The sequence below is a fragment of the Natator depressus genome, chromosome 2 (assembly GCF_965152275.1).
Source record: "Natator depressus isolate rNatDep1 chromosome 2, rNatDep2.hap1, whole genome shotgun sequence".
Lineage (NCBI taxonomy): Eukaryota > Metazoa > Chordata > Testudines > Cheloniidae > Natator > Natator depressus.
The window spans coordinates 204,231,912-204,257,871 of record NC_134235.1 but is presented as its reverse complement, the minus strand read 5'-3'; the positions used below and the strand labels follow the sequence as shown (position 1 = coordinate 204,257,871).

The following is a 25,960-nucleotide window of genomic DNA, read 5'->3' as shown; positions in this document are numbered from 1 at the left end:
CCTTCAGGAAAGTTTTCTAGAGATCTCTCTGGAGGAGTCCCATGAAATCTCAGTGTGTATTAACACACTATTCCACCCCACTGCATAGTTGCACAGGGGAATGACAAGCCCATGCAAACACAAGACTTGTACATTTCTATCCCTTAACCCACTTCTAGCATATAACAAAGCAAAGGACAGCTTTATTTCATAGAACCCAGCAGGATCAATTCAAAAAGATCACTTACCTCCTCTCTGCAACATACACATCAGAGACAGAGTGCTGGGACTGGCTTGAACCCTCCTTGGTCGAGAAGAGGTCCTGGCTTGCCATGGTACTAGATGAGACTGTTGCTTGTCCGATCTTGTCCTCCAACTCAACCTCCTTGTCCACCACTTTGCCCTTGGGGTTGAGTCTGCTCTCTCCCCTCCCCTTCCCTCCCGAAGTATCCACAGGGCTCTTCGCGGTGGAGGTGGGATCACTGCCGAGGATGGTGTCCAGCTCCTTATAGAAGCAGCAGGTCTTCAGCACAGCACCAGAGCAACAGTTTGACTCCCTTGCCTTCTGGTACGCCTACCTCTGCTCCTTTATCTTCGCATGGCACTGATGCATGTCCCGTTTGTAGCCCTTATCCAACAGGCCATAAGAAATCTGCCCATAAGTATCGAAGTTCCTACTGGAGTGGAGCTGGGACTGCACAGCCTCCTCTCCCCACAGAGCCAGCAGATCCAACAATTCAGGTGTGCTCCAAGCGGGAGAGCATTTGCTGTATGGCTGGCTGGGAAGATGTGATGTGAGCTGTCCACAGGGAGCAAACAGAAAGTGGAATTTCAAAAATTCCTGGGCCTTTAAAGGAGGGAGGGGCAGAAGCTTGTGTACCTGGGTGCAGGGCAGCAGAGTTCAGAGGGGTTAGGATGGATACCACCTAGAGACCATTTACAGGGACATAACTAAGTGCAGTGCTCTTAGTTGACACTCTGTCAATATAACTTTGCTGCAAAAAGCTCTACCCCTCTGACGAAGGAGGTTCTGTTATGTCGGCATAGCCGGGGAGTTCCATGGGCGGGAGGAGCGTTTCAGTGTGTACACCTCCACCGTTTTGTCCACGGAAGCTGATGATTGTCGATACAACTCTGTAAGGTAGCTCAGCCCCTAGTGCGGCCCTGGCCTTATACCAGTATAAAGGCAATGAAAGCCTTGTCTGCACTAGAAACCTCTTGCGGGCAAAGCTACACACCCCTGTGGCTATATCACCAGCCCTTCTACCCCGCTGATTCCTCTCCCCCCGCAGAAAGACCAGGGGGATAAAACTGCCCCGGGGGGGCGGGGTGGACTGAGGCACCGGCTGCGCTGGGGGGATACTGCGGAGACTGGGCGGGGGGAGGGAAGCTCGGGGCGGGCGCAGTCAGCCAGTCCCCGCTGGAGACCCGTTGAACCGGCGCCAGCCGAGCAACGGCCCAGCCGCGCGGAGGGCGGGGGCAAGCGCTCGTCTCCCGCCGGAGCCGCCTTCCCCCTCGGCTGGGAGGGCGGCGCTTCCGAGCGGGCAACCGGCGCTGCGAGGCGCCCCCCCAACCCCAGGGCCTGGGAGACCGGCGCTGATGGAGCGGCTGCGGGTTCAGGCCGGGGGCGCGGCGGCGGTGGACGAGTACCTGGAGTACCGGAGGTGAGGGGCCGCCTGCACCGGGACGGGACCGCACTGAGTTTCAGAGGGCTGCGGATAATGTTAAGGCCCTCCCTGGTGTGTCACGGTCTCACCTGGCCCCGGGGTCGGTCCCCGTCCCCGCTCGGCTGGGGCTGGGGCGTGGGTCGCCGCCACTCTCCTGGGGATGGGGGCGCAGGTGCCTGGGGTGTAGTTCGCAGGCTCTTTCTCCTGCCCCTCTTGGGGGTGGGCTGGGGGGGTCAGGCTCCCTACCCCCTGGGCTGGAGATGGCGGGTGCTGGTTGAAGAAGCAGGAGTAACTCTCCTCGGGGAACACTTTAATAAAGCTGAAATACCGTTTTACGAGAGAATAAACGTGAATCCCTGGCGGGTGTGGTTTGGAGCATCCAGGTAGGGGAATCCTCTAAATTAGAAGGGTTGGACACTGGGTAATTTCTCAGCCAAGTCAGCCTCTGCTGTTAGACTGGCGGAGGCGCTCTGCCGGAGTATAGAGAGAGGTTCCCCTGAAGGCAGGGTGGATAAAAATCAATGATTTAAAAAAAAATCAGATTTTTTTATTTAAATGGGATTTTTTTAATAAAATGCTTTTTTTTGAGGAAAAGGCCTATCTAAAGATAGTTTTAATTAAGATACATTATAGCTCAAAGATATCTCGTCATGCAATAGGGATTATAAATTCTAATTCTATAGTATGAGACAATATATTCATGTAATGTTTAAGAAAAGTTTTGTAAATGAGTTCCAATAATTCATGGATTAGGGACCCAATTTTATGGGGTTCCACAGGCTTCTGGAGAGATTATTATTTAGGTTAATCTTTCTATCTACCCAGTGGGACTCAGTGCTCAGTCTAGAACAGTGGTCTCCAAAGTGGAGTGCGCGCACGGCAGGGGGTGCGCAAGACCATCCCTGGGGTTGCGCGGCAGGAGGAGCGCCAGTGAAGGAGGAGCGCCGGTGAAGGAGCACCGCCGGCATGGCGGCAGCAGCGCTCCTGGACCTTTGATTCTTCGGAGGCACTCTGGCGGCAGCTCGGTTCTTCCCGCTCCGTCTTCGGCGACACGCCAGCGGCAGCTCTTCTTCTTTCTTTTTTTTTTTGCCCCCCTAGAGCTAGCCCTGGGGGTGCCTGATCCAAAAAGTTTGGAGACCACTGGTCTAGAAGATACCATCAGGGATGCTTAGTTTTGCAGTTCTCAAACTGTGGATTTGTGTCTCCAGAGGTAACATGCTTGTTAACAAAGGCCACATCTGCAGAACCTGATGCCACATGGCAAAATTATACCAGTATATTTTATCTGACAAGGTTCTCGTCTCATGCAAATCTGTCCCCATCCAAATATCTTCAGGAACCTGCAATCTTTTTTGTTTTGTTTTTTGAGACATGGGAAGAACGCTTTTTTCCTCCATGGAAACACCAAAGCAACAAAGCTTCTTGCTTAGCAACGGGAAGGAGTGTTTTGTAAATAAAAATGTTATTTAATACTCCACCTGAGATTATAATCCTGGTGTTATCTACCTTTTGCTGTTAGACTTCTTTCTTTTCTTGCTGTGCGATATGCTACGGCTGATTTTTAAGTTATCATTGATTGAAATTCTGGATAGGAGAGCTCAGCAAAATTTAGGAATCACCAGGACTCTAGAATGTTTTAATGAGTTCTGTGGATACATCAGAACACTTCAGAACTTTAAAAAATGTTTCTTTTTCAAAGGCAGGGAGAGGGAAATCTTCCAACTACCCCATGCAATGCCTTTATCTCTGGTATTATGGCTCTATTAATATTTGTCTCTTTGAGCTTTGTCTGTGAATATTTTGACATGCAAGTACCTTTTCTGTTGACATATATACTCATCTTTTAGATATATCTCAGTTGAAATATGAGAATGGAAATTATGTTTCTGTTCCCCATGCCCAGGTGTGCTTGTATGCCTGCCATCTGCCCATGAGTAAACTTTTGTGAAATAGTTTGGGAGGACAGTAAGCCAGTTCAACTATTTTTTTCAGGAAATACAAATTGACACACATTTTATTTTGACAATTATAAAAATGTCCCCATTTGTAAGAATCTCTAGGTGCATCTTATTAAAATAATAACTTTTAAAAAACCGCAAAAGTGAATTAGCTCCTGTTTTACTTAACCTACGTGATGCAATACCTTGCACACTATTTTTAGCTTAAGAAAACATTCAGTAAAATATGAAAGATGTAGGTAATCATACTTTTTATCCATATATGTTCAAAATGCTTTAAAAAGGAGAGTAAATTTCAATAAATTGTTATATCAGGTGTTGAAGAACTATATTAGCGCACATTACTGTGATATTGTACATTGCTGATCTATTGTGAATTTGCATATGTATATCCACACTATAGCTTACTGAAAAACAGGCCCATGTTATATCTATTTGTAAAAAGTCTTAACACATGCAACTTATAATAATACTATAAATTTTTATAGCATTTTATAAACATGAATGAATTAAGTTTAACAACTCCATGAGACAGGTAAGTATTATTCCTGTTTTACAAATGGGGAAACCAAAGGCCTTTTAGGGTTTGTCCTCATTGCAGAGTTAACTAGAATTATAACTTGAGTGTTGCCCCTTGAGTCCTGTCCACATACACAAATCTCGAGCATAGTTAATTCAAGCTGGCTGGCCTGTTGGGATGTAGGTTACTGCTCTGGTTAGCATGACTCATCAGCTGCTTATAGCAGTGGTTCTCAACTGGGTTTTGTGTACTCTTGGGGGTACGCAGAGGTTTTCCAAGGGGTACATCAACTCATCTTGATATTTGCCTAGTTTTAAAACAGGCTGCATAAAAAGCACTGTCGAAGTCAGTACAAACTAAAATTTAATATAGTCAAAATGAGAAAATAAGCAATTTTCTCAGTCATAGTATGCTTTTGTATTTTTGTAACTTTTGTATTTTTATGTCTGATTTTGTACGCAAGTAGTTTTTAAGTGAGGTGAAACTTGGGGTACTCAAGGCAAATCAAGACTTCTGAAAGGGGTACAGTAGTTTGGAAAGGTTGAAACCTACTGGCTTACACAATCACTTTGCGCTGCTAATATACCATTCAAAACAACTTGAGTGTTATTTCATGGTGTGGCAGCTGTGATTCAAGCTGGGTTAACTTCAGAAGAGTTAACTCAAGAATAGATAACTCTGGAGCGAAGACATAACCATACAGCAGTGGCCCCTGAACTTTCTAGGGTCATGCCCCCCTTACCCCTGTTTGCACCTGTCCCCCGCCCCTGAGCCAAGGATGGGAGTGGGGTCACAGCTCCTGGGGCAGGTGGGGAGACGTGGATAGGGGTAAGGGAGCAAGACTTAGAGTGGGGCTGGGGCTGGGAGCAGAGCCAGGGCCAGGGCCAGGAACAAAGTCGCGGCCAGGGGCCCAGGCTGGGGTGGAGCCGCAGCTGGGCTGCAGTGGGTGCAGAGCTGCAGTGAGGCTGGGGCCAGGGCCAGAACAGAGTGGGGGGGGGGCTGGGTGGCACTTCCTCTCCATCCCCTGTGGGGGCTGGCCTGGTCACCACCACACCCCACCAAATATTCCTCCATACTCCCCTAGGGGGTCGTGCCCCACAGTTTGGGGACCTCTGCCATAGAGAGATGACGTGGCTTGTTAGTGGTCATGCAGGAAGTCTGAGTCAGAGCTAGGAAGACCCCAGAACTCCTGACTTGCAGTCCGTTTTCTTCAACGTAAAAAGGAACTTGGTAGCTTGCCGCTCCACTCCATCCTTCCTTAGCCCTTCTTTACACACTTTTCATACCATCTTAATTAATTAGCCTCTTACAGTTGGTATGGCTACTTCCACCTTTTCATGTTTTCTGTATGTATATATATATATATATCTTCTTACTATGTGTTCCATTCTATGCGTCCGATGCAGTGGGCTGTAGCCCACAAAAGCTTATGCTCAAATAAATTTGTTAGTCTCTAAAGTGCCACAAGTACTCCTGTTCTTTTTTCCATACATTAAAGCCAGTTTATAAGCATTTGTTTAAAAACTTGAGTACAGTTCCTTACAAAGGTTATCTCTAGGGTACTATTATGGAAGATAAAATAATGTTCAGTGTTGTTTACTGGTGTATCATTATATTTTCAGAATTGCAATCTACCTTTGCCTCCCTCGATTTTACTGAAAGTTAAATGTAATTAAAATATTATGAAACACAATTATATGTTGCAGAATTGTAGGTGATGACGATAGAGGGAAACTCTTTACCCCTGAGCAATATGAAGAATACAAAAGAAAAATGTTACCAATACGATTACAGAACAGATTGTATGTGAGCTGGAGATCACCAACTGGGATGGACTGTAAACTTGTGGGCCCAGAGACACACTGTTTTTGTACCCATAGGTGAGTTTTGTTTTTTTTTCTTCTTGCTACTGAACTTTGTTTTTACTTAGAAAATGTAAAATGTTTATAAAACGCAGTGTCATAGCAGTAGTTAACCTGAGAATCTGGGGTGAAAAGATTGATGTAATTTAAGGAAGCATTTTTGAGACGAAAGAAATCATTCTATAGTGATCTATAAATGCAGTTTATGCTTGGAACTGTGAGTCTACCAGAGATTGAAGTAGTCAGAGATAAATTCAAGGGTTTAGAGCTTTTAATTTACTGATATATTTACACTTATTGTGTGGATCTATGACCATTTGATTCCATCACCACATACTGCTTTGAAAATATATACTTGAAATGGTGCCAAAGTCAAATTTAAAGGTCTGCCATATTTTTTCACTAGAGTATAACTTAAAAAGCACTTGAAACCCCACACAGCAACGAAACCTAGCTTTTGTGAGAATGAGCACATTTTTTGTTTGTAGAAGAACTAAATGTATCTCTGCCTTAAACTTGAAATCTAAATTATAAATTCCTTAAAGAAATTTTTAATGGTAAATGCTGAATGACTTTGAGCTATAATTGTTTGCAGTGTTGTTGCAGCCATGTTGGTACCTCAGTGACCTGGTCTCTTTGAACTATAAGGGTATTGTTATAGCCCATATGCATATGTACTAATTTTTTTTTCTGTTTTTAGGTATAAACAACACAAAACAGATTATGAAGAGATTCCAAAAAATCGTCCTATTTGTGTACCCTGTCGTGTGAGCCGTTGCCAGTGCAAATCCTATCACTATGTCCCTCTAAATGGCACTCAGCCCATTCGTTGTAGATGCAAGCACTTTGCTGATCAGCACAGTGCAGCACCTGGATTTTCCTGTAACTCCTGTAAGTTAGTTTCCTATAAATACACATGCAGTATTCGTTACTACTAACTTAAGACGCATAGGCTTTAAATACAGGTATATTTTCTAAACTTAGCAGGAAATAGCACTTCATGCCCATGCAAGATTATTGGTAACACTAATTTAATATACTAATGGTTAAATTCTGGTATCACTCAGTTCAGTTGAAGTTTTGCTATTGACTTTAGTGGGACTAGGATTTGGCCCTAAAACAGGAATTATTATCAGCAGTTAAACTATGTACTCAAGTATCAGAGGGGTAGCCGTGTTAGTCTCTATCCACAAAAACAACAAGGAGTCCGGTGGCACCTTAAAGACTAACGGATTTATTAAGGCATAAGCTTTCATGGGTAAAAAAAACCAATTCTTCAGATGATTTTCTGTCTTTTAGATCTCTTCAAATGATATATTGATGGATATTTTTAGCTAGATTTCTAGATTGTTAGTAAATTACTTGCATGAAGTATGTGAAATAATTTATAGAGGAAGGATCTCATAAACCAGTTTTGCTTGCAGAATGGGGAATAATATCTAACAGAATAATATACAACATTGATATAACAGCCTTTCAAGAATTAACTCTAAATCATGTGTAGCAAATTAGTTTAAGTGTAACTGGATTGTTTCATACTGAATCTTTAAACTACAAACGAATATAATATTTTTGAATGACAGGTCATATTATGCTTAATAAATTTTCTAATGCTTCAAGTATATATGATAGTTAAGAGGCCTGGCTGTGTTTGAAAATTCTGTAGATGTCAGGAATTGACCCCTCTCTTGAAAATTGTACATTTTTATTATACTGGAGTTAGTTTACACAACTTTGGCTCTCAGTCTTGTTTGCCTTGTGACTAGAATATTTGGAACCCTGGCTTTTGTTTTTATACAAATCAGGGTACTTCCTTTTCTTTAAACAAATAAATAAAACCATCCTGGTTGCAAGCAATGGCTGTGATCGGTGAGGAACAGGATCAACACCGGAATAGTGTTGATGGATTTTTTGTTTTCTGTAGGAGTATATATCCACTGGGTTTATCCTATATACTCTTATAACCTGTAGTATATATGTGCATAGAAATATACAGTGAAGTGATTTCTTTGCTCCCAAAGATGGGACTAAGTCATCAGAGTGCTCTTGATTCAATCATAAAGAAGTAACCGTGGTAGTAGTTTTGCAGATATTTCATTCTGTGGTCTACTTTGTAATAGAGACTCTTCGTAGCCTCTCTCCTGTTCCCAGCTTTACAGTCCCCCATTTCTTGCATCGCAAGTGTTCTATTTTGTAGAGCACCAAGAAGAATTTTGGGAGTCTTGAATCACAGTTTGAGAACCACTGTAGAGGTCCAAAACATGGCAGTGTTCTAATAAAATTTGTGGATGACAAAGTTGGGAGGTACTGCCAAAACAGGGGAGGACTGGAATATCACACAAGAAAATCTGGAGAACCTTAAAAACTGGAATAGAAATGGGATGAAATTTAATAGTTCAAGGTCATACACTTAAGGACTAATAAGAATTTTTGCTATAAGCTGTGGATGAACCTGTGGAAAGGAACAGAGGAGGAGAAAGACCTAGGTGTGTGTTGATGACAGGATGACTATGAGCTGCTAATGTGATACAGCGGTGAAAAAGGCTAAATGCAATCCTAGGATGCATCAGGTGAGGTATTTCCAGTAGAGATAGGGAAGTGTTATTACCATTATACAAGGCACTGGTGAGACCTCATCTGGAATACTGTGTGCAGTTCTGGTCTCCCATGTATAAGAAAGATGAATTCAAACTGGAACAGGTGCAGAGAAGGGTTACTATAATGATCAAAGGAATGGAAAACCTCCCTTATGAGAGGAGACTCAAGGGGTTTGGCTTGTTTACCCTAACCCAATGAAGCCTGAAGGGAGAAAACCAGAGGAGCGGAGATAAAAAAAGGCGCCACCCGCTAGTACTCGCCCAGCGGCGCTCAAGGTCTTCAGCATCGGGTCCTTCGCTCGCTCCGGGTCTTCGGCAGCATTTTGGTGGTGATGGTGGTGGTGGTGTTGGGGTCCTTCAGTGCTGCCGAAGACCCGGAGCGAGAGAAGGACCCGATGCTGAAAGACCTGGAGCTCCGCCAGGTGAGTAAAAATTAAAGGCGCCAAAAAATTAAAAAGGTGCCACTTCTGCTCAGTGGGAGAGCAGCCGTTGCCCCGCTCCTCCACTAGCTACGCTACTGCTGCCATCTGGGAGAGCATAACAACAGTGGATCTCACTCACTAGTTGTTACCTTAGCTCAGGGGTGGGCAAACTTTTTGACTTAAGGGCCACATCTGGGTATGGAAATTGTGTGGAGGACTATGAATGCTCATGAAATTGCAGGTTGGGGTGCAGGCTCCAGCTGTGGGCTCTGGGGTGGGGCCAGAAATGAGTTCAGGGTGCAGGAGGGGGCTCTGGGCTGAGGTAGGGGGTTGGGGTGTGGGAGGGGGTACAGGTGCCAGGGTGGGGGCTGGGGTAGGGGCCGGGGTAGGGGCCCAGGAGGAGGTCGGGGTGCAGGCTCTGGGCAGCGCTTACCTCAAGCAGCTCCCGGAAGCAGCAACATGTCCCCCCTCTGAGTCCGGCTCCTATGCGGAGGCGCGGCCAGGTGGGTTTGCGAGCTGCCCCATCTGCAGGCGCTGCCTCTGCAGCTCTCAGAAGCAGTAGGAGCAGCAGCATGTCCCCCCTCTGGCTTGTACACAGAGGCACAGCCCTGGCCAGGCACCTCTGCGTTCTGCCCTGTCCGCAGGCACCCACTCCAGCCAACGGGAGCTGCAGAGCCAGTGCTTGGAGCAGGCATAGTGTGTGGAGCCCCCTGGCTGCTCCTACATGTAGGAGGTGGGGGACGTGCCACTGCTTCCGGGAGCCACATGGAGCTATGGCACAAGCAGGGCAAGCCCCTGATCCTGCTCCCTGGTAAGAGATAGAGGGCTGGATTTAAAGGTTTGATGGTCTGGATGCAGCCTGCAGGCTGTAGTTTGCCCACCCCTGCCTTAGCTGAAGCTGCCTCCACCTCGTTTAAATTGTTGGACAAATTGTGGGAGCACGTGCACAGTCAATCCTTTGATTTGGCTAGGACTGATTCCAGGAATAGAACTCAGATTCCCATGATTTAAGCACATGTTCATCCTTTTTCTTGTAGAGCATCCAAATGGGAAGTGTGGTTGGGTACTTATGCATGGAAGGAAATCAGCAGTGCTTGGGAAAGCAACAATTTAGGGAAACTCTAGTGTGAGAGAGATAATAAATGAATAGACTCCATTATCTCACTCTGAATACTTTTTATTTAGGTTCCAAATGTTCAGGATTTCACAGCTGCTTTACCTGTGGGTGTGGTCAGCCAACATATGCTCATGAAACGGTTGTGGAAACTAAACAAGAGCGCATAGCCCAGGGAAAACCTGTGGGGCAGGATGTTCCTTATGCTGCAATGGGAGGATTAACTGGCTTTAGTTCACTGGCCGAAGGCTACATGAGACTTGATGACAGCGGAGTCGGTAAGTGCAGGAGACTTGAGATAATATTTTGATCCTTTGTCTATTTAATTTTCTTATATGGAAGTCTCTTGAAATATGAAGTTTCAGGGCAAGTTAGACTTTCCCATAGGATGGGGACTCCCAATTCCTGATTTTAATAGATTTAAAGGCAAGAGATGATCATCTTCTGACTTCTTGTAGAAAAGAACTATAGAAATTAGATATGACAGTTGGCATCATGGAGACTTGGTGGAATAATATGCATGACTGGAATATTGGTATAGAAGGATACAGCTTGCTCAGGAAGGATGGCAGGGAAAAAAGGGAGGAGGTATTGCCTTAAACAGGGCCGGCTCCAGGCTCCAGCTTTCCAAACAGGTGCCTGGGGCAGCAATCTTAAAGGGGCGGCAGTCCATGCATCGTTAGGGCTGCATGGGTTTTTTCACCGCCACGACAATTTGGCATCAGCTTGTATCTTCACAGTTCCACGGTGGCAATTCGGCAGCAGCTCCCTTTTTCAGGCGGCAATTCGGCATGCTGCTTGGGGCAGCAAAAACAGTAGAGCCAGCTCTGGCCTTATATATTAAAAATGTATACACTTGGACTGAGGTTGAGATAGAAATGAGAAACAGACTTGTTGAAAGTCTCTGGGTAAGGACAAAAAGGGATAAAAACAAAAAGATGATGTCGTGGTAGGGGTCTACTGCAGACCACCAAACCAGGAAGAGGTGGAGGAGGCTTTTTTTAAACTAACAAAATCATCCAAAGCACAGGACTTGGTGGTGATGGGCGACTTCAAGTACCCAGACATCTGTTGGGAAAAACACAGGAGGGCATAGATTATCCAACAAGTTCTTGGAATGTATTGGAGACAATTTTTTATTTCAGAAAGTGGAGAAAACTACTACGGGGGAGGCTGTTCTACATTTAATTTTGACAAATAGGGAGAAACTGGTTGAGAATTTGAAAGTGGAAGGCAACTTGGGTAAAAGTGATCATGAAATGGTAGAGTTCATGATTCTAAGGAATGGTAGGAGGGAGAACAGCACAATAAAGACAATGGATTTCAAGAAGGCAGACTTTAGCAAACTCAGGGAGTTGGTTGGTAAAATCCCATGGGAAGCAAATCTAAGGGAAAAAACAATTGATCACTGTTGGCAGTTTTTCAAAGAGACATTAAGGGCACAAGAACAAACTATTCCACTGTTTAGGAAAGAGTCACTATGGCAAAAGACCACTCTGGCTTAACCAGGAGATCTTCAATGATCAAAAAAGTCCTGCAAAAAGTGGAAACTTGGTCAAATTACAAAGGATGAATATAAACATATGTATGTAGGGACAAAACTGGAAAAGCCAAGGCACAAAACAAGATCAAACTAGCTAGGGACATAAAAGGAAACAAGAAAACATGCTACGAATACATTAGAAGCAAGAGGAAGACCAAGGGCAGAATGGGGGAGGGGGAACTAACAGAAAATGTGGAAATGGCAGAGGTACTTAATGACTTGGTTTCGGTTTTCACCAAGAAGGTTGGTGGCAACTGGACATCTAACAGTGAATGCCAGTGAACATGAGGTAGGATCAGAGTCTAAAATAGGGAAAGAACAAGTCAAAAATTACTTAGACAAATTAGAGGTCTTCAAATCACTATGGCCTGATGAATTGCATCCTAGAATACTCAAGGAGTTGACTGAGGAGATATCTGACCCATTAGCAATTATCTTTGAGAAGTCATGGAATAGATTCCAGAAGACTGGAAAAGGGCAAATACAGTGCCCATCTATAAAAAAGGGAAATAAGGATAACCTGGGGAATTACAGAACAGTCAGCTTAACTTCTATACCTGGAAAGATAATGGAGCAAATAATTAAGCGATCAATTTAAAAACACCTAGAAGAGAATAAGGTGATAAACAACAGTCAGCATGGATTTGTCAAGAACAAATCATGTGAAACAACCCTGATAGCCTTCTTTGACAGGGTAACAAGCTTTGTGGATAAGGGGGAAGTGGTAGATGTCTATCTTGATGTTAGTAAGGCTTTTAATACTGTCTTGCATGACCTTCTCATAAACAAGCTAGGGAACTACAACCTAGATGGAGCTACTGTAAGGTGAATGTATAACTGGCTGGAAAATCATTCCCAGAGAGTAGTTATCAGTGGTTCAGTCATGCTGGAAGAGCATAACGAGTGGGGTCTTGCAAGGTTGGTTTCGGGTCTGGTTTTGTTCAATATCTTCATCAATGATTTAGGATCAGGGATCAACAACCTCTGGCATGTGTCTCATCAGGGAAATCTGCTGGCGGGCTGGGACGGTTTCTTTATCTGCAGCGTCCGTAGGTTCTGCTGATTGCAGCTCACACTGACCGTGGCTTGCTATTCCAGGCCAATGGGGGCTGCGGGAAGCTGTGTGGGCTGAGGGATGCCACTTCCCACAGCCCCTGTTGACCTGGAACAGCGAACCACGGCCAGTAGGAGCTGCGATCGGCCGAACCTGCAGATGCTGCAGGGAAAGAAACCGTCCCAGCCTGCCAGCGGATTTCCCTGACTGGCTGCATGCCAAAGGTTGCTCATCCCCGATTTAGATAATAGCAGAGAGTACACTAAAAGTTTGCAGACAATACCAAGCTGGGAGGGGTTGCAAGTGCTTTGGAGGATAGGATTAAAATTCAAAATGATCTGGACAAACTAGAGAAATGGTCTGAAGTAAATAGGATGAAATTCAATAAAGACAAATGCAAAGTGCTCCACTTAGGAAGGGGACAATGTTGCACACATACAAAATGGGAAATGACTGCCTAAGAAGGAGTACTGTGGAAAGGGATCTGGGGGTCATAGTGAATCACAAGCTAACTATGAGTCAACAATATAACGCTGTTGCAAAAAAGGCAAACATAAGCAGGAGTATTGTAATCAAGACATGAGAAGTAATTCTTCTGCTGTACTCTGCGCTGATTAGGCCTCAACTGGAGTATTGTGTCCAGTTCTGGATGCCACATTTCAGGAAAGATGTGGACAAATTGAAGAAAGTCCAGAGAAGAGAAACGAAAATGATTAAAGGTTTAGAAAACATGGCCTATGAGGGAAGATTGAAAAAAGTGGGTTTGTTTAGTCTGGAGAAGAGAAGACTGAGGGGACATAATAGTTTTCAAGTACATAAAAGGTTGTTACAAGGAAGAGGAAGAAAAATGGTTCTTAACCCCTGAGGATCGGACAAGAAGCAATGGGCTTAAATTGCACCAAGGGCGGTTTAGATTGGACATTAGGAAAAACTTCTTAACTGTCAGGGTGGTTAAGCACTGAAATAAATTGCCTAGGGAGATTATGGAATCTCCATCACTGGGGATTTTGGAGGCAGGTTGGACAGACACCTGTCAGGTATGGTCTAGATAATACTTAGTCCTGCCTTGAGTGTCAGGGACTGGATTCGATGATCTCTTGAGGTCCCTTCCAGTTCTATGAAATTCATTCATTTATTTCTGTATCCAGAAGATTACATTCTGGTTGAAGGATATTGACATTCAATGAAGACATTGAAAACGCCTACTTGATATTCCCCTGTTTATATATTAAAGAACTGAATTGGCCCTCTTATCCCAATATAGCTCTGTGGCTCTCATGTGCCACTTGGTCATCTAACCCATAAGTGTAAGTCCTCGTCAGAGGCACTTCTTCCCAAGATACAGTCCCCATCCCGTATGTGTAATCTAATTCTTTGTTCTTTAGATGTATGATTTTGCATTTGGCCATACTGAAATGCATGTTATTTGAATGAGCCCAGTTTACCAAATGATTCAGATCACTCTGCATAACTGACTTATCCTTATCACTGTTTACCATTCCACCAATTTTTGTGTCATCTGCAAACTTTACTAGCCATGATTTTATATTTTTTTCCAGGTCACCTGTACAGATGTTGAATGACATTGGGCTAAGAACAGATGCCCGTTAGAAACACTCCCATTCATTGATGATTCCCCATTAACAGTTACATGTTGGGGTATCTTTGTTTTCTCTTATTATTCATTTTAAGTTTTCAGCCTGACACGTGCAGATAAATGATTTTTTTCCCCCAGTGTGAGGCACAATTCATAGTGGGATTTCAAGCTGATTTGTATACTGAGTATTAATTGTAATCTTGTAACAAAATTGGGCATATGTAGAACTGGGTTATCATCTTACACCCCTGGTTCTTAGAGAACTTCTACATTCAAAACTACATTACAGGGGAGTAAAGAGAATCAGGAGTCTTTATTTTGAAATACTGTTGGTATTTAATTATATTTTAAAATCTGGGTCTGGTCTCCACGATCTTTCTGCAATGTAGTTACCATATAGTACAGTCACAGCAACAGGAGGAGAAGAGCTCAGCCATTTAATTTCTTTTCAAGCCATACTTTGGTTCTTTTACCACACCTACTTTGTTCTAGTGTACTGGATGATACACAATGTATAATTTTTTCATGCTGTTTACTAATTATCAGCATTATTTATTTTAACTGGTAGGTATGTTTGATTTCCATCATGTATGATTAACTCTTCTTGTGAAGCTAATTTTTCCCCCCAATATGTTTTCTATTAGGGGCACCCTCTGCTGAGTTTCTAGAGTCACCTAGTAGTGGCATGGACCATCCATTTCTAAAAGCATTCCAAGGCCCATCCAGTTCTGCACAAGCCAGCTCACAACTAACTAGTGGTAATGAAATGAACTACCATGCTTTTTTTTTTTAAATTGTGGTGTATTAATGTCAGATTGCCTTTATACTGAGTACACTGTATAATGTTGACTTTTTGATGTTAAGGAAAGCTTAAAAGTGTACATTAGAGTTCAAAACTAAAGCAAATATTTAAGATATTTCCTCTAAGAGGGGTGTATGTAATTAATATACAAACTTTTCTGTAATCAAGGTTTTCAAAACAAGGGTTTTTTCATTGTTTTAGAGAATCTCTCTCATTAGTTTAATGTTTTAGAGAAACTAAATGATTAGTTTAATAACTAGATTTTCTTGCTTTTGATGCCCTCCCCCTGCACCTGTTTCCTTTAATAATGAAATCCTCTATTCACTGGAGTACTCTCTCTCCATTTTTGTTTCCAGTAAGAGAACACACTGTATGTATTTACTCAGTGTAATACTGGGCTATGGCTTTCTGCCTATATCGACATAGCTGTAAGGTCACTTCTGTCCCATGGCTAGTAAGATGGTAGTCACAATGTAGCTCCTCTGAGGCCTCTCATAGAGACTACTGGTCTTTTCATTCCAGACCTAGTTAACAGTGCTGCTTACTTGGCTGAAGGTATTGCTTTTAAGTAAAATAGGGCACTTCTCCCTTGTGCAGACTGAAATTTTCATTTGAAAATCTTTCCAAATATAAAGAATATTGAAATAAAAACAAGTATTTTTAATAGACATTTGTTTTGTGTTTTTTCAGGTGGCTCTAGTGCAGCAAAGCAAGTTTCTAATTTAAGGAGTTCTGAAGAAGAGGACATGGCTTATTTTGAAGAACAGTACCAGGAACGGGCAAGTCATTGTATTTAGGTTTAATACAAACATGTTCCTTAAAAATAAAGAGGCTCAATTTAAGGTGGATAAACTTAAAATTAGAACTTGCCTACAATGGTGCACGTTGCTTTAACTGGTATTCTGATCCTGAAAAATGTATTAAGCATTTCAAAATGAGGGTTACAACATAAAGAACGAGGAGTACTAGTGGCACCTTAGAGACTAACAAATTTATTTGGGCATAAGCTTTCGTGGGCTAAAACTCACTTCATCAGATGCATGGAGTGGAAAATACAGTAGGAAGATACATATATATATATACACATATATATATATATATACACACACACACACACACACACACACACACTACATGAAAAAATGGGGATTGCCATACCAACTCTAACGAGACAAATCAATTAATGCCCCTCTGCCATGTACATTGGCCAAACCGGACAGTCTCTACGCAGAAGCATCAATGGACACAAATCAGACGTCAAGAATTATAACACTTCAACCTCCCTGGACACTCAATTACAGACCTAAAAGTTGCAATTCAACAAAAAAACCCTTCAAAAACAGACTCCAACAAGAAACTGCAGAACTGGAATTAATTTGCAAACTGGACACCATTAAATTAGGCTTGAATAAAGACTAATGACCCATCCACTCCCAAACTAAAAACTATTTCCCCATGCTAATTTTTCCCCCTACTGTTACTCACACCTTCTTGTCAACTCTTTGAAATGGGCCATCCTGATTATCACTACAAAAGTTTTTTCTTCCTCCTACTGATAATAGCCCACCTTAATTGATCTCTCTCATATAGATATATCTACTCTATTTTCCACTCCATGCATCTGATGAAGTGGGTTTTAGTCCACAAAAGCTTATGCCCAAATACATTTGTTAGTCTGAAGTGCCACTAGTACCCTCGTTCTTTTTCCTGATACAGAGTAAACACGGCTACCATTCTGAAACTGGTTACAACATAGTGACCTAATAGCGTAGGTCCATAGGCTAATCCTATCTGGAATAGTTCAGTGACCTTCCCACCGAGATCAGGCAGATTTAATTTAAAAACTTAACTTGCTTTGGCCAGAGGAAAGCCAAAGCATAACTGCACCAAAATACCAAACAATCACAGAAACAAAAATATCAGTAATTGTTTTGGACAACTAGGAGAAACTGTAAAAACAAAATAAACCCACAAACCTCCTTCGGATACCCAGAAAAACATGGACTGCCACTCTCAGTCATAAAACTGCTTAATACCTCTTTAATTTATATGTAGTCATTCAGATTCTGGTTTAACTCAGTATTACTTAACTCCACCATCTTAGCCGGAAGTGAATTCTATCCATTCCTCTATAAAGTAATATTTCACTTAACTAGTTTTGATAAAGCCTAATATTATGCTTGTTTCCTGCATCAGGTAGTGTTTGTTTCTGTGAGAATTGGTCTTTGAAATTGAATCTTTTCTTGAGAAACATTACAAAAAAAGAAATGTGCTACAGATTTTGAAAATGTAATAGTTTATAGATATAGCATTACTACTAAGTCTCAAGATATTTTCAAGTATTTTCTTTTCCTTGGTGAAGAGGTAAGAATTTCAGATATTTGATCCAATTCTGCAAAGACTGAGGCATTTTCTTTTTCTTGAGCGTATGAGTAGTCCCACAACAGGACTTACCCGTGTGCATAACTTTAGGCATGTATGTCAAAAAAGTGAGTAAGACCCTGACCCTGCAAAGAATCTTCCCAATGGGGACCTAGCACCAGTGGCGGCAGCAGGGTCCATCTCTCGCTGGCCCCACACACAACCAGCACCAGCTCTGGTCACTTACTACTTTTCAGAAAATTTCCTTTAATTTTCAAAAGATTAAAGTGGGGCTGTGATTCCTCTCCCAGTCCCTCCCTCAGCTCAGGAACCATCCACAGGAACGAGGCAGCCTAAGGGCTGTGTTCGTTTAAAAGGAAGGTTTCAGAGTAACAGCCGTGTTAGTCTGTATTCGCAAAAAGAAAAGGAGTACTTGTGGCACCTTAGAGACTAACCAATTTATTTGAGCATAAGCTTTCGTGAGCTACAGCTCACTTCATCGGATCTGTAGCTCACGAAAGCTTATGCTCAAATAAATTGGTTAGTGTCTAAGTTGCCACAAGTACTCCTTTTCTTTTTTTAAAAGGAAGGAGACCCAGCCCTGCTCCTCTAGATACCTCTCCACCTGCTGGCAGGCTACTTTTCAGCTCTTACTCAGACAAGACTAAAAGGTAAGTGCCATTTCTCACCCTCTACATCTCCCTCCCAAAGCAGGTAAGAGCAACAGGGGTGTCATGACAGACAGTTTATTTCAAGGAAATGGATGTCTGATGCCATTGACACTTCCTCTTGCTGGACTCAGCCCTATTATTGTCATTTATTACAGTTTCCATTCCCGTTATGCCACATTGCTTCCAGCATACCCATCACTGCTCCAGGGAAACACTGCTCTGCCCCTTCCCAGGACTCAGCCAAGTTACAGATCCAAAATATATCCAACAGAGCTGCCTTTCCTATAGCAACTGGTAAACCAGACAACCCGTTCCTTCACTTGGAACATCCCATGGCAACATTTACTTCATAACCTATCACAGTTCAAATTGGGAGGACCAGTCCAAGAAAACAGGAAAGCAAAAAGAAGCTAGATGCCAGACATAACACACCTGTATGCTGCACAGGTCCACTACATAGTCCACAGGTCAGAAACAGACAGCACAAGGCATCACAAACTAAAGCGGATGTTGATCAATGCAAGACCTACTGCTAACAAACAATACACAACTACATCAGTGATGAGGCTCCTGATATAGCCTGCATCACCAAGACCTGGCTGGATGACAGAGCAAGTTCTGTCGTAGCCAACCGCATTCTCCCAGGATACTTGGTACGCCCCTGACCTAGAAATGACAAAAAGCCAGTTGGTACTCCATTCATTTTCTTTGAAAACAGACCACCACAGAAAAGGATTCATGAAGGAGCTCACTGGCATGCGGTTGGCAATGGTGGTAAAATACCCCAGTTGTCCTGGAGATTTCTATATTGATACTAACAAGACCACAGATACAACCCCCGCAAAACCCATCTCCTCACTTGTCTCCCTACGACTTTCACAGATCATGTCTGGCCCTTTTGTTTTCAGTTTTTAACCAAAAAATTCCTGGGTTTTATAAAAGCAATTATTTTTCCCCACCCAAATATTGGAAGGGCCAGAACTTCCCACCTCCCCTCTCTGGAAGGTGAGATGGCGGCTCAGTAACCTGGGTGGCCCTAGTTTCTGATCCACCATCTCTTTTTCCAGAGTGGGGATGGGGATGGATCAGAAGTACTGGAATGACTTGAGCGCTGATGTGTACTGCTGTCAATCACACGCCCATCACATACATATTACCTGTTCTACCGATAGAATGGATGTTTATAGCATTCAAAGCAAATAAGTTAGTGAACTACTTTTCATGCCAAAATTAGTCAAAAATGAAAAATTAGGTCTGTTTTGGAAGTTAAAAAAACAAAAACAGGAAAGAGGAGAGTGAAATTTACACAGAAAACTGCAAAGTTCATTTTTTGCACTGATTTTTCACTCCTTTTTATTTTTTGTAACAAATGTTGATAAATTTCTAGGAAATTTAAACAAAAACAGAAAATGCAGGGCCTTACCCACATAGCTGACTCGTACTCCAACAAATTCCAAAGCCTGCTAAAGGAGAACAGCACCCCGCCCACGGGGTGAGGAATCAAGGACCTGGTGAATCATTCTACACTGGCCTCTGCCATTGACATGTTTGCCCCCAAATGACCCCTTCTCCCCATTGGCCACACAGATTATCTTGATTTTCTGACACCCTGTGCTGGATGAAGAGAGAGGGTGGAAATACAAAGACTGATTCCGACAGGATGAAACAAATTCCTCAAAGCCTATACTGAGGCTGTATTTCAAGCCAAGAGCTTTCCTATCAGCTTTCTTTGAGGCTGCCAAATCCCACCCCAAGGAACTAGCCAGAGTGGTAAATTCCTTCAATCCTGAATGCCTACAAACTGTATCAGAGCCAAGAACACCAAGCACCACAAAAAACTATCCTACTTCACTAAAACAATCACACACATTCAGGAAGTCTTCTCAAACAGAATGGATCTGCTTTGCCTGCACTCACTAAGAACCAACTGCATTCTCAGAATTCAGTACATTGACTCATCGAGAAGTTTTGGACACCCTAAAGGAGTCCTGATCCAAGACTTGTTCATGACTTTCACAAGCCAGGAAGGGCATAGGTCAGATTCACAACTAGTGCCACTCCTGAGTGAAATAGCCAATGCTTTGGTCATGCTGTCTAGAGTGGTTCACAACTGAGTGCCAGTCTCAGGGCAGACAAACTGATAAAGGCAGGGCAGATATCCCAAACTAGTGGTATGTATCATAATTAGATTTTACCAACCCAGTAACAAACGTGATCTTCTGGATCACTGTAACAGTCTTACTATGTAGTCACAGACCATCCCCTTGGGCTCGCCAATCTATCTTGCCACCCAGGCAAGCTGGATTTAGTGATAAATGGTCACTTACACCAGAAATCATAAAACATTTAGGTTGTGACCAGTCACTTACCTCAGATCAATTTGTACCTTAGATCTCACACCAAAGACAATGCTGGTAGCCAGTCCCATAGTAAATTAACAGAGGATTTATTAACTAGAAAAAAGAAATGAGATAATTTACAGGTTAAATGAGTTCAGCCTATGGTTCCATGTCAGCTATCTTTATTTCCCTCTTGCAGCATTCCAACTCACGGGATGAGGCCTTCTGCATGTACTTCTCCATGGGTGGATGGGGCAATTAAAGCTTTTGTCCTACAATGGCTCACAACTTTGATAGCCCTCCTGGATGAGCCACTATTCCCTTCTCAGTTCACAAGTTTGGAGCAGGCATTTTTAAACTTATATTTTACCTTGTAACATGGTATACAGACATTACAATTGTAATGTTAATGCATGCAGCAGCTTAGTCTTTTTATAGCACCTAAACACGTCCTTACAAGTCTAACACTTATCTAGAACAATATTAACATATAGGTGAACTGGTTTGGTTTCCAGCTATGAATTTCACAGTATTCAGCAGACATCTACAGACTCTGCAAGAGCTGGCACTTGGTTTACCAGCATCACAGCCTCATTCAGAGAAGGAATCTTCCCTTCCTCCTTCAAACACAGAATAGTCTGACTAACATTGAAGAAACCCATGCTGGCTAACCCAATACTAGCCAACTATCACAGAGTGTCAAACTTCCCGTTCCTGAGCAAACTCAGGGTATGTCTACACTACAAAATTAGGTAGAATTTATAGAAGTCGGTTTTGTAGAAAGCGTTTTTATACAGTTGATTGTGTTTGTCCCCACACAAATGCTCTAAGTGCATGTAGTCGGAGTGTGTCCACAGTACCGAGGCAACCGTCGACTTCCGGAGCGTTGCACTGTGGGTGGCTATCCCACAGTTCCCGCAGTCTCCGCCGCCCATTTGAATTCTGGGTAGAAATCCCAGTGCCTGATGAGGCTAAAACATTGTCGCGGGTGGTTCCAGGTACATATCATCAGGCCCCCGTTCCCTCCCTCCCTCCGTGAAAGCAAGGGCAGACAATCGTTTTGCGCCTTTTTTCTTGAGTTACCTGTGCAGACGCCATACCACGGCAAGCATGGAGCCCGCTCAGCTAACCATCACCATATGTCTCCTGGGTGCTGGCAGACATGGTACTGAATTGCTACACAGAGGCAGTTTATTGCCTTTTGGCAGCAGACAGTGCAGTATGACTGGTAGCCGTCATCGACGTAGTCCTGGGTGCTCTTTTAACCGGGCGCCTGGGCAAACATGGGAGTGACTCAGCCAGGTCATTTCCCTTGTTTCATCTTGTGGCGATTGAGTCCTACCGGCAGTGCACTGTCTTTTAACCTCTGGCTAGCAGAAAATGATGGCTAGTCGTCATACTGCACCGTCTTCTGCCAAGCACCAGGAGATGATGATGGCTAGCTGTTGTACTGCACAGTCTGCTGCCAGCAAGATGTATAAAGATAGATGAAGTGGCTCAAAACAAGAAATAGACCAGATTTGTTTTGTATTCATTTTCTCCTCCCTCCCTACCTCTGTGAAATCAACGGCCTGCTAAACCCGGTTTTGAGTTCTGTCCTTGAGGGGGCCATTCAGTTTCTTGCAAAGCCACCCCCTTTGTTGATTTTAATTCCCAGTAAGCCAACCCTGTAAGCCATGTTGTCAGTCGCCCCTCCCTCCGTCAGGGCAACGGCAGACAATCGTTCCGCGCCTTTTTTCTGTGCAGACACCATACTACGGCAAGCATGGAGCCCGCTCAGATCACTTTGGCAATTAGGAGCACATTAAACACCACGCGCATTATCCAGCAGTATATGCAGCACCAGAACCTGGCAAAGCGATACCGGGCGAGTAGGCGACATCAGCACGGTGATGTGAGTGATGAGGACATGGACACAGACTTCTCTCAAAGCACGGGCCCTGGCAACGTGGGCATCATGGTGCTAATGGGGCAGGTTCATGCAGTGGAACGCCGATTCTGGGCTCGGGAAACAAGCACAGACTGGTGAGACTGCACAGTGTTGCAGGTCTGGGACAATTCCCAGTGGCTGCGAAACTTTCGCATGCGTAAGGGCACTTTCATGGAACTTTGTGACTTGCTTTCCCCTGCCCTGAAGTACAACAATACTAAGATGAGAGCAGCCCTCACAGTTGAGAAGCGAGTGGCAGTAGCCCTGTGGAAGCTTGCAACGCCAGACAGCTATCAGTCAGTCGGGAATCAATTTGGAGTGGGCAAATATAGTGTGGGGGCTGCTGTGATGCAAGTAGCCAACGCAATCAAAGATCTGCGGATATCAAGGGTAGCGACCCTGGGAAACGTGCAGGTCATAGTGGATGGCTTTGCTGCAATGGGATTCCCTAACTGTGGTGGGGCCATAGACAGAACCCATATCCCTATCTTGGCACCGGAGCACCAAGCCGGTGACTACATAAACCGCAAGGGGTACTTCTCAATAGTGCTGCAAGCACTGGTGGATCACAAGGGACGTTTCACCAACATCAACGTGGGATGGCCGGGAAAGGTACATGATGCTCGCATCTTCAGGAACTCTGGTCTGTTTCAAAAGCTGCAGGAAGGGATTTTTTTCCCAGACCAGAAAATAACCATTGGGGATGTTGAAATACCTATAGTTATCCTTGGGGACTCAGCTTACCCCTTAATGCCATGGCTCATGAAGCCATACACAGGCAGCCTGGACAGTAGTAAGGAGCTGTTCAACTACAGGCTGAGCAAGTGCAGAATGGTGGTAGAATGTGCATTTGGACATTTAAAAGCGTGCTGGCTTTTATGGCGTAGAACGTTTTACTATGCTATGTCCTTTGGCTGAAGGTTCATAGCCACAATTAGTCAATTCAGTCTATAGTCTAGGAGTACTCTTGGATTCTTTGCCAACACTGAGCCCTCATCACAACAGTCACCACAGGTAACACTTTCAGCTGTGTCCGGTTGTGTCATGGGGTCCACTCACTGCATGTGGCACCTCCTGCTGGTAGCTTCAGGGATTGGTTCGTGCCAGGCACTGCTCTTCTCTTGGTAGTGTCTCTTTCACTCTGTGGCCCATCTTGCTGTTAGAGCTGCAGCTTCCTGTTCATGGCTGGGCCCTCCAGCCAGGTCACTAAGGTCCTCCCCATCCAGAGAAATCAAAGACCTTCCAGACCAGCTGTCTGGCTGGTGTCCCCAGTGCCCTCTGCCACTTCCCAGTGGCTGGAAGGAGAACCCAAGCCCACTCTCTACTCTGGATTCCAGCCCAGGGACCCTATAACAGTGGCTCTCAACCTTTCCAGACTACTGTACCCCTTTCAGGTGTCTTTTTTTGTCTTACATACCCCTGCATTTCACCTCACTTAAAAACTACTTGCTTACAAAAATCAGACCTAAAAATACAAATGTGTCCCGGCACACTATTACTGAAAAATTGCTTATTTTCTTATTTATACATAAATTAATTGGAATATAAACATTATACTTACATTTCAGTGTATAATATATACAGCAGTATAAACAAGATATCATCTGTATGAAATTTTAGTTTGTACCAACTTCACTAGTGCTTTTTTTTGTAGCCTGCTGTAAAACTAGGCAAATATCTAGAGGAGTTCCCCCCCCCCCGCAGGAAGACCTCTGCATACCTCCCCCCGGCTGAGAATCATTGCCCTATAACAAGCAGCCAAGGTCTGTATGGTCCAACTCCTTGCTGCTATTTCTATGGACTTCTTCCTACTTATCTAGCTTCCCCCTTTTTCTTAGTTTGCCAGCCCACACACCCTCCTCCCAGGGAATGACTATAGACTACTTCCTTGAAGCCTCTTGTTGCTTACAGCTTCTGGGCTTTATATAGGCTTCTCCTGTTCCTGCCCAGCTGAGCCCATTTCCAATTAGTGACCTGCTCTCTGTCTCCTTCTCCAGGTGCAGCCTGGGCAGTTAATTGGTCTGCTTAGCCACTTTAACCCCTCCAGGTCTTGTGTGGGTTGGACCCTCAACACAGCTTGGCTAGGAGATTCTTTTCCATCCCAGTGGAGGAAGACTTGGCTGGACTACAGTAATGTAATGTAATATACCTGAACATGAAACCTTCGCACTTAGAAAACTCCACCTAGTACAAAATGCTGCAGCTAGTCTCCTCAGCAACACAGGCTTCTGTGAGCATATCGCACTTGTCTTATTGGAAAAACCTGGGAAGTGGGTGGGCGCCACACTTGTCCTCTGCTCTCTACACTGGCTTTCCACAGAATTTTGAGTTGAGTTCAAGGTCTCAGTTCTTATCTTCAGAGCGCTCCATGACCTCAGCCCAGGATACCTAAAAGACTGTCAGATGTTCTGGGATGAAGACAATGGTGGACAATTTCACTTCTCTGGCACAATGGAACTCTCAACAATAAGAGTAAAGCTCATCTGTGCGGGAGACATAACTTTCTTCAGGAGTGGTCTGAGTCTGGAATGAACTCCCCCAGGGACTAAAAACCATCACAAATCTCATCACTTTCCATTCCAATTGCAAGGTGTATTTCTTTGACCTTGTCTTGCCTAATATAAACACATAGTAACAGGTGTATTTATTTAACAAATATTAAAAGAACCCTACCAAAACAAGATACTCCACTTCAAGAATACAATAAAATTACAAAAGGGACACAGGTTAAATATGTTGCTTTAAATCTCCCCAACCCCTCTTTGATATCTTCCCCCCCTGTCTCTCAAGGCAGTGCAGTGAACGCTTACACACCAAAGATCCACACACCTTCTCAGTACAGTTATTCAAAATAATGGTTAATGTACCCATGCATCACACTCCAGCGAGTGCTGTAGACCAATTACTGGCTTCCGAAGCTATGGTATGTACATGCAAAATTGAAGGAGTTGCTATATTGAAATTGCAGGGGGATGAATATAAATCCACAGTAAAAAATGGTAGGTACATATTTTGGCAAATCAAAGCATGCAAAAGGAAACTAGTGAAGGGAAAATCAATTGGGAGGAAGAATGATCTTGTGGTTGAAGCACCAACCAAGAACTCAGGAGAGCTGCCTAGACTTCCTTTGTGACCTTGAGTATGCTAGTTAGTCTTTTGGTGTGTGTTCCACATCTGTAAAATGGTGTTAATAGAATTTCTCTTCATCTAATGAGCGTGAGGATAAACTCATATTTGTGAGGTATTGTGGTGTTGGGGGCCAGGTAAGTACCTAGATTTCTATTATAAAGTAGTAGCTTAATTAGTACTGCATAATTGATTTGTTGACACACTTGTGCTTGGACCATTGCTGTTTTTCTTTTATTGCAGCTGAAAAAGGAGAAGGCTGCTAAACAGAAAGTTAAAGGTCCACTGCTATCAAAGAATCCATGAAGATTAATGAAACAAAGGAGTTTTTGTAATACAGAATCGTTTATCATTATATTTAAGTGTATTTTCATGGTGTTTATTGCACACACGTATTTTCTAGTTTCTCAATATTAAC

General features: G+C 43.5%; 1 protein-coding gene across 4 annotated transcripts; it reads left to right on the top strand.

Annotated features, from left to right (window-relative positions):
* The first annotated feature begins 1,459 nt into the window (after nt 1-1,459).
* FAM221A (family with sequence similarity 221 member A) lies at nt 1,460-25,960 on the top strand. Of its 4 annotated transcripts, XR_012637887.1 has the most exons (8): nt 1,460-1,643; nt 5,831-6,004; nt 6,687-6,877; nt 10,191-10,397; nt 14,958-15,071; nt 15,806-15,894; nt 18,063-18,147; nt 25,786-25,885. XR_012637887.1 is itself a non-coding variant. In XM_074943332.1 (7 exons), exons 1-7 carry the CDS (start codon nt 1,579-1,581, stop codon nt 25,846-25,848), a joined length of 903 nt encoding a protein of 300 aa, XP_074799433.1. In that variant the 5' UTR covers nt 1,460-1,578; the 3' UTR covers nt 25,849-25,960. The 4 variants fall into 4 exon arrangements, 3 of the variants coding, with proteins under 3 accessions (XP_074799433.1, XP_074799434.1, XP_074799435.1); XM_074943332.1 differs by lacking the exon at nt 18,063-18,147 and having other exon boundaries at nt 25,786-25,960; XM_074943333.1 differs by lacking the exon at nt 25,786-25,885 and having other exon boundaries at nt 18,063-19,007.